A 9,255-nucleotide genomic window follows, 5' to 3' on the forward strand; every position below is an offset into this window, starting at 1 on the left:
AAAGCCGCACACCAATCCACGGTTACCACTTCTTCCACAGAGGCCGAGCTTCTTGCACTTGATAGAAGAACTTAACACCTTAGAGAAAGAATGGAAAACAAGCTTCACCATAACGATCAATCTGTATGCCAGCACGGTTCCACGTGCAGTTGTACAGGATCACGAGTGACTTCTTAAGTGATAAAATCTGAATTCAGTAGATTGTTCTGACACCAAGCATAAATTCACAGATCTTGTGTACCTTGCATAGCGTTTGTGTGATATTGTAGGCTTCTAGCTGCTTGGTGATAACAGGTGCTAAATACCCACAGCTGCCAACAACCCTCACTCCAAGGCCTTCAAACCTAGGTCCTTGCGTAGAATAGTTGGACCGCGGCGAAAGTTTTATAATTCCCCATCCATTGACAGTCTGATTAACCGCCGTACTGCTTTCTGGCGCATGCGCTAAGGGCGCTAGAAAAGCAACTAGGAAAACAAATAGCATGGCCTACGCATGGGTATAGAAGAAGGCGGAAACTTATATCAAGCGTGCTACATAGTAAGACGGAGGGTTTTAGTGTTGCCACACTTCACTAGGCTAAAGGTAGCAGCGGCAGATAACACCTAGTCTCGTGGCAAGTCTGCAGGCCAAGATTTCTCTTTTGCTAAAACGTAGGAATGCCCTACAAGAGTAAACGCCATAAGATAGACAATGTAATAAGCATAGGGATATCTCACACACCCCAGCCATGGGTGCTAATAGACATCTTAAGCTCCAACTGCTTTCTAATTCTAGCACCAACATAGGCCTTAGCACCTGGAGGCTTTTGTGTCCTAATTGTAGTCTAGCCAACCAAGGCTTCCTGAACACTTCACCAGGTCATCATCACCACACCACCAACGCTGAACTTTAGATCTTAGCAGGGTGGGGAGGAGTCTTAAATCCTGGACATGCCTGGGATATTCGTACATCATTATTATGTTTTTCATATATTTATATCCCCCAGCTCTTCTTCATCTGCTTATCTTCGACCCTGTTTGGTACCTGGCGTTTACTTTGTTCCCTTGCTACTATGCGCTTGTCTCTCTTTACGACGCTGTCTTGCCTGGCCCTTGATCACGCTGGTCAGTACGAAGATATCAGTGACCCATGGTCCTTTGATGTTGGCGTTGTAGAAGAGAAAATAGGGGCAAAAAATGATGGTTGTATTGAAGCTCACAAGCAAACAACTAAACCTAAGTACCTATCTATATAGTTGTATAAGTTTATTTTGTAGGCCTGTAGGGCCACTGCTGCTGTGTGCCATGGCTTAAACTCAGAGTGAAGCCTCTCAGCCACACACCGTCCATAGATCATTGCACTAATGACACGAGAGTTGAGAACTCCTGTCAGTGCATCACTCAACCTTTGTTGCGAATGTAATCTCGACCCATTTATCAAAATCGCAATTTCTGCCAATCTCAAATGACTGAATATACCGGTTGCTCATATCTTTGAACTCGGTGCATATTTCCACAGCATCCTTGCCAAATGATGCGGTACTCAAAAGATTCCAGACTTCGGCGTGATCTGAGGAGTCTCTTGAGATCTTATCACTAGTAATCGACTTCCTGCCAGAGAGGCTATAGCCCAACTTTTCCAGGGCTGTATTAATAATGATCTTGTCAGGCCCATTAACTTGATTATACTTGATCTTGTTAAGACTTCCTATAGTGAGCTTGGTTTGATGTTCCCAAATACTCAGTAAAGCTTCATAGGACTTGAAATCGTTTGTTGGGTTTTCCATTGTTTGGACTTCAATATATTTCAAAGATTTAGAAACAAAGACTGAAGCGACAAAGCCTTCAGTCTCTTTCACTTCTTTCCAGCTATACTGGGTGTCCTGAGGTATATAAAGACCAAGTTCGCGGGCACGAGTGACTTGTCTATCACCTGCAATGACTTGGGTAGACAGTAAGACAGCTGTAAACAGCAGCTGGGCAAACTTTGGAAGCCACATGACAGTATAGTGACGAGACGAAGGTGGATTGGAATAAGAGATGTTGCTCAAAAAAAGAAGAGAAAAGGTAGCCAGAGGTATATGTAGTTGGCAGATGGAAAAACTGAAACTTGGAATATTGTATGCTTAGGTTTAACAAGGCAAAGCTATGTAGAATAGTACAACGCTCATGGATGATGTGAGTAGTGGGTGATACAAGAGGGAGATGATTGTGATGAGAGTGATGAAGCCATCATATATATATATACGAATAACAATATGTATAGAAATGCCTCGGCCCATCCACAGCCCATATCTCTAGCAGCCGGATGTCAACAAAGATCTATTTAATGGCTGTCTTACAATAGATTCTCAGTTATGAAGAGTAACACCACATAAATGTCTTTATAATTAGTGTGCAGTATGTCTGTGTCATGTCAGACTAAAGCCTATCATCCCTGGAGTGACACTTCTTAAATAAAACTAATTTACAAAGTAATAAGCTACTTAGGATTGCCTATAACATTGTTTTTAAATTGTGACCTCATTTGAGTTTGCCATTGATATATCTATTGACCTTAAGCTCTCTTGGATCATGTTGCAGACCTAGTAGGGGAAAACGAAACCTAAAAAGGATTAAATTTGTTTATAAACAGCATAAATCCACACTGTTGTCAGGCGGTGGAAATGTTGTACTGAGAATCTCAGTTCTGGACATCATGTATCTCAGCTCCTTGCAAGTTGACAGTAATCCTTAGCCACCATGTCATCACGGCCTAATTACAACACCTGGAGTAGCGGGCTTAAGGATGACCAAGGCTCTGCCAAGGAACTTAAGTCCGGTTAATATTAGCCCACAAAGATACAGCTGGAATACAGCCCTACGCCTTCTTGTCGTGGCTATGGCTAAAATGCTCCATTTCTCCGGGTTATAGTGCTTGGCTGGCCATCCCTACTGTTGTACCTATGAAGGATGGTGGGATAGTTCGTTTGGCTTGCAATGCAAGGCGAATAAAGGCTTTTTTTTTTTTTGTTTCGCTATTTCCAGATTCCTCCATTCTGGAGTCTCAGCGTCAAGGCATTACTTGGAAGTTTGTCGGAATAATCTACTGAATTCAGCTTTGTCACTTATGAAGTCACTCGTGATCCTGTACAGCTGCATGCTGGTATACAGACAGATTGGTCGAATTGGTGAAGGTTGTCTGTCAAGTTCTTCCATCATGCACAACTAACCTGGAGTATTCATGCTTGGGTTTACCCAGGGTTAATCCGACAGAAGGCAGATTCCCTGCCCCCACAATACTTATCCTCTGTGCAGTTCATCCAACAGTTTGTTACATCTTGTAAGCTTCCACGCAGTATTACCAAGCAACACATGGTCTGCTTGATCACACAAATGGGGTTGAAGATGAATGTTATCTGTGAAATACCCAATTCCCCTCATCTAAGAGACACTGTGGATGATAGTGAGTGTGAAATAGCTCACTGAGCTTGACATTGGAGCAGCTTTCCACTGTGTTCACATTGAGGAAGGGGATCAATGGAAGACAGTATTCTGGACAAGACATAGTGCATATGAGTAGATGGTCATGCCATCTGGACTGGCAAATGGACCCTCAATCTTCCAACAGTACATAAATCGTGTGCTGTGTGAACATCTCGATGATTTTACCTCAGCATACATTGGTGACATGATAGTGTACTCCTCTGGTACAAAAACAGCCCGTTGGAAAACTCTTGCTGCCTCTCCATTGCCTTCTTGAGAACTCTCATAACGTGCAGAGTAGATATGGAAAGGGACTAACCAGTTCTCTGAACCATTGTTGCTACCAAGTGTGCCATACTGCTATAGAGACAGTTTCTACTGCTTTTCTTAAATCCTTTTCAATGCTTTCTCCCTACAAAATGGCCTCAAATAACAACGTTGGAATTCCTATACTAGCAGTCCTCTTTGAGCCCTACCTAAACTCATTCTCCATCAGCCAGGCTGATCTGGCGTTGCAACTGGCGCACCTTATGCATTGCTGTCCCCTCAATGCCCCCAAGATTCTCCTGGACCCTGTGTCACGGATTAGCCTACAGATGTTCGTATAAGCAAGTTCGGAGATGGTCAAAGATTACGCATTAAAGAGGAAAGGAAAGGGAAACTACTCTAAACTAGCTAGTTGGTGAGGAAGGTTCTTATAGTCCCTTCTGCGGGGTGGGTCTTCTATAGTGGGGCTGGCCAGCGTGTCCTTCCAGGCGCAGCCCTTACACTCGGCAAGCTCTGCGGTATGAACCGAGCACATGGTCGAATTCTTAGTACAGCAGATACCTTGGGGATGTAGTGGTGTAAACGTTTGTCACGGTTTAGATACAAGATGTTCTTTGTAGCAGGTTCGGAGATTCAGAATACGTGCATTGAGGGGGAAAAGGAGAAGAAACTATCTAAACTAACTGGATGTGAGAGGGGTTTTAAGGGATTAGTAAGTGGGGCGCATACCCACTATATCCAGGCGCAGCCTTAACAACAATTTGAAGCGATGGTGTAGAGCAGCGACTTGGTCTTTGACTGTGTATTTGTTCTTAAGAATGAGCAGAAGATTGCCAGAGACCGTTTGGTAGATGAATTCAGCGATAGATTGTAGAGCCTTTTGCTGCGTCTCGTACTCCTTCATCTTGAAGACAAAGAGGCGATATTTCCGCTCATAATGAGCATCCTCAAGTGCGGGATATTCCGGTTCAGTAAGAAGGGTTACGCTGGCGGAGGCTGTATCACCAGCTGTTGATTCTGCTGTAGAGTCTGGTTCTGGTATAGCAGTAGGGCTTCGGTTTCGAGTAGTGACTGCAGGCTGATTTTCTGGCTTGATAATGTCCCATATGGATAGGGCAAAAGCCTTTAGCTCTAGACGATGAAACCAGACTTCCCAATCCGACTGAGAGGTCAGCATGACCCCAAATTGATGCGTTTGGGTGGACATTTTGAAGTGAGAGATACGAGGTTTTTAAAAAGGATATAAATGTTCGTGACTGTATTCGAGAACTTGCGCCAGCACAAGTGAGGCGAGATTTGTATGAAGTAAAATAGCAAAAGTGGGGTGAAATAGATGGTCTAAAGATGAAGCGATTGATGGCGAGTAATTGTGCGAATGATTGTGAAATTCTTTGCCTTGTAGGTAGAAGGCGTTAAGCCGAGCTCATAGCTGGTGAGAAGTCAGGGAGGATTGGCAGTATTTCTTCAGCTCTGTTGCAAGCATGTGACTGCAGGGATGGCGCTGAGTGCAAATCACCCATGTCACTGCGCCACGCAACACATCTTTCCCTCGTGACTACTCACTACTCTTCATAGGTCACTGTCGGAACAATCTACTGAATTCAGATTTTATCACTTTAGAAGTCACTCGTGATCCTGTACAACCGCACGTGGAACTGTGCTAGTATACAGATTGATCGTTATGGTGAAGCTTACTCTCTATTGTTAAGTTCTTCCATCATGGACAACTAAGCTGAAGTATTCAGGCTCAGGTTTACCCAGGGTTAACCCGACTGAAGGCAAATTCCCCACAATATCCATCCTCCATGCAGTTCATCCAACATTTCATCCAACACAACAAGTATTATAATTTACAGAGTGTTCTACTATCTACACCACATCAGGTGTGCAATAAGTCAATGAAATCCAATCATTCCATCCTAAAGCAACTGGTCCACAAGGATAAGAGCCTAGAAATTGTGCTTTATACCTTTCTTTCTGCCATAGTCTATCTTCTAATTAGTTGCTTCACCAACCTATGATAGGCATTTGATAAAATTGATGATGGCACTATATTGTATTGATACAAACTATGGTAAAGTCCAGACGTTAAAAATGCCAATCAAGATGAGCTCCCAGTCCATATTCTCGTATTGCAATCAGGGTAAATACTCTGTCTCGAATAGAATACGCTTGTAGGCATCCTTGTTCTTTTGCAGCTCAATCGTATTTACTGCAGATAAAATTGTCTGGAAATAACGCAAGACTTGCTGCTTGACTAATGTATAGGGATCTTCTGGTGGCCCCTGGAACATTGGATACCGTTCTGCGTCTAGCCCAACAGACAGAATGATGCCAAGGTTCTTTTTATCACTCACAGAAGAATGCCTAACTCTAGAGCCATGTTTTATACCCCGTAGAGACATCATGAAGCCAATGCTAGGCATTTTGCGACTGAATTTTAGTGCTGTGAAACCACGATTTGTATGATCATATGCAGAGTTCATTGCATTGGTGGCAAATCGATGGTAGGCTTTATTCTTGACCTGCACAAGAATACAGCCAACATAGCCCATTCTGTCATCTTGTGGAGGAACCCAAACTGGAATGAGGATGTCAACCCCATTAAAACCAGGTGGCAGATAACAGGCTGTACAGGTCCTATACATGTTGTAGATATCTGTTTCCGATGGTGCAGTAACCCGGCGATAAATCCGGTTGAAGAACACTGTTCCAAAAGAGAGCATCATGCCAAAGTTCAGATCTAATGAATCTTTTGAGACTGTCAAGAGATCTTTCACAACAGCATCCCCAAGTAGGTTCTTGAGAAAGACCTGAAGAGGAAGAGGCTCAGGGAATGAAACAAATGAAGCAGTATCAAAGGCAAGGAGAAGAATGAGTCCTGCAATGAACTCACCTATGTCTCCTACATTGACACTGTTCCAGTAGAGTTCTTGATCAAGTACTTCTAGAGCTTTGAGCAGCATATCTGACATTGTCATCCCATACTGAAAGGCAGCTAGGGCTAGGATGGGCTCACCAGGTTGTAGTACCATTAGTTGCTCATGGTCGTCTGAAACATCAATTAATGTGTGCATCCATTGTGAAACAAGGGATTCTGCAAGAGCAAAATTGGAGATGGTGAAAGGTATTCGATATGAAACAAGAGCAAGAAGCCCAGTCTTTGTATGAAGGTCTTGGCATGGTGGTTCACTAGGCTGACACTTTTCTTTACAAAGATCGACCACAGCCTGACAGGTGCTGCCCCCTTGAAGCAGTGCCCCCCATAGAGGGCGACCAAAGTTTAACAACACATCCCAGGATACTTGTGGTATATCGAACTGGGGTGGCGTTGGGGGCGCATAAATATTTTTCGTGAAAAACTGGTGGTAGGGGGGGAAGAGCACTGCACTTGGTCGCTCACCAGTGCGAACCTTCTGACTAGGGTCTCGTGTGTGAGCAGGTGAGAAATTAGATACCTTGGATGTTGTGTCAAGGAACACACCAAAGAAGGAACTTTCATCCCCATACTTAGCAGTCCACCACAGAGCTTGACGCAAAGAACGGAACAGTGTGCTGTCTCCTTCAGGTCCTCCCAAAAGATTCCGTGCCTCATCGATACAAACTACAAATGCGAGGTTGCGTGGCTGTATGGACCTATTTGCATCATCATTGGTCATTTCTTGAGGCCCAGGTGTAGTGAATGCATTTTTGCAGTGATCATCAAAAGCTTGCCAGTCAGCTGTTGGGTTAGGAAGTTGGTTTGTTGGACAACGAAATGGGGGTTGATTGATGGCGAATTGAAGAGCAGATGTGATGACATCTTGTTTTCTAACGTCACCCCCATCGATTTGCAAGCGAAAGAAGTCATGGGCGCTCACCCCAGAAGCCCAGGCTGATCTGGCCAGTCGCAAAAGCGCCCAAATAACAATACTCCAGATCCATTCCATCTTGTGGCGTCTTTCAAGAAAGGGTAAACCTTGAATTACTTTGTTGAAGGCCTCCAAAATGAGAGAGGCGTAGCTTGATCTTCCTGGATAACCTTTATGGTATTCAGGGGCAAAGTTCAGGTAAATCACATACTTGTTGTGTTTAACAGCGAGCTGTGAAACAGTATATGACTTTCCTGTCCCTGATGGTGCAACAATCGACGTGTAAGGTGACAAGTAGTGTTCCATTTTCAACAAGAATTGGCGATGGTATTGCTCGAGTATTTGGCAGAGATCAGCACTAGCATAGCGAAAGTCGGGATGAGCCTTTTCACCAATGGTGAATGCCTTTTCTATAAATATCTGCTCAGCATCATAGGGAGAGGGTTGCTGCTTGATATATTCTTCGACTTGGTGTAAGACACTTTGGATCTCAGGGATAAGTATGTTCCCAACAGTGTCCTCAAAGATATACCCATTAACCCACTCAGTGCAGGATACCTTCAATGTGAGGTAAACTTTCAAGTTGTTGATGTTGATGTACTCCTTTTTCCCCTCCAGCTTACAAAGTTCTTCTTCTAGCCTTGGATAACTCCAGCATTCTGTTGTAATTAACGTACCACACCAGTGTTGGATCCAGCGTGGACGATTGTCTGGAGCTATTCTAGAATATGCCTGTGGTGGTATGGTGTCCTGGGGCCAGTTCGCGTGCTGACAGACGTCTTCAAATGTTCTGAGGTTCATGATCTCATCGAATGAGAGGTGGAGCCCAGGGTGACTCGTCATTTTGAAAGCAGTGGGCTGTTTTGTAATCAACTATATTGTAGTCATAGCATCAGCATAGAATATGTAAGATGTAGCAGCAGTCTTAAGGTTGCTTACAGATAATATTAAATGGAGAGGGCAGTGAAAGGGGTAGATGTGACTTGAAAGAAGTGATAAATAGAGAATTGAGGGGAAATCAACAAGAAAGCAGCTTGGTTCTTCAGAAGTTCAATGATCAAAGCTTTTAATGTCATGGTGATGTTTGAAGTAATAAGCTAACTGTGACTTAGGTTACTGACAAATATTGATTGTTATCATTCTGGAGGTTCTAACCTTTATCGGAATAGCACTGGGTAAACTAAACAGATAAGACAAGGCTCTTATCAGAGGAAGTGGGGAAAGAGGGGTAAACAAGCTTTTTGTTGGATGAACTCTGGATGAACTATATAGAGGATGGGTATTGTGGGGAATCTGTCTTCAGTCAGATTAACTCTGGGTAAACTTGAGTCTGAAAACTCTCCTTTACTTGTGCATGATGGTCAAAGTACAATACACAAAAAAAAAAAAAAAAAAAAAAAAAAAAAAGAAAGGAAAAGGAAGGAAAGAATGAAACAACCAAGCACTAAACATCAAACAAAGAACAAAGAATAAAGCAGTGAACAGAACGTAGAAAAGAAAAGTAGCAAACAAACAACCAGACTCGTACCTCCTGAGAGATCACCTTCTCACTGTTATAGGCTGGGCGCCTATGAGAAGGTTGAGCAAGGGTACAGGAAAGGATCACGTGAAGGGGAGTTAGGGTTAGGGTTAGGGTTAGGGTTAGGGTTAGGGTTAGGGTTAGGGTTAGGGTTAGGGTTAGGGTTAGGGTTAG

At 43.5% G+C, this 9,255-nt stretch overlaps 3 protein-coding genes across 3 annotated transcripts; all 3 read right to left on the bottom strand.

Annotated features, from left to right (window-relative positions):
- Window positions 1-1,376: 1,376 nt before the first annotated feature.
- Window positions 1,377-1,979, bottom strand: HOO65_070630 (uncharacterized protein; the record flags this gene model as incomplete). The annotated part of the gene is made up of 1 exon (XM_071001387.1): window positions 1,377-1,979. The coding sequence occupies one exon, from the start codon at window positions 1,977-1,979 to the stop codon at window positions 1,377-1,379; it is 603 nt and encodes a 200-aa protein (XP_070857348.1).
- Window positions 1,980-4,420: 2,441 nt separating this feature from the next.
- Window positions 4,421-4,918, bottom strand: HOO65_070631 (Retrovirus-related Pol polyprotein from transposon TNT 1-94; the record flags this gene model as incomplete). The annotated part of the gene is made up of 1 exon (XM_071001388.1): window positions 4,421-4,918. One exon carries the CDS (start codon window positions 4,916-4,918, stop codon window positions 4,421-4,423), a length of 498 nt encoding a protein of 165 aa, XP_070857349.1.
- A 931-nt stretch (window positions 4,919-5,849) lies between these two features.
- On the bottom strand, window positions 5,850-8,405 carry HOO65_070632 (uncharacterized protein; the record flags this gene model as incomplete). The annotated part of the gene is made up of 1 exon (XM_071001389.1): window positions 5,850-8,405. The coding sequence occupies one exon, from the start codon at window positions 8,403-8,405 to the stop codon at window positions 5,850-5,852; it is 2,556 nt and encodes an 851-aa protein (XP_070857350.1).
- Between the last annotated feature and the right edge of the window lie 850 nt (window positions 8,406-9,255).

Source organism: Ceratocystis lukuohia (assembly GCF_044167205.1).
Source record: "Ceratocystis lukuohia strain C4212 chromosome Unknown Supercontig7_pilon, whole genome shotgun sequence".
Classification (NCBI taxonomy): Eukaryota; Fungi; Ascomycota; class Sordariomycetes; order Microascales; family Ceratocystidaceae; genus Ceratocystis; species Ceratocystis lukuohia.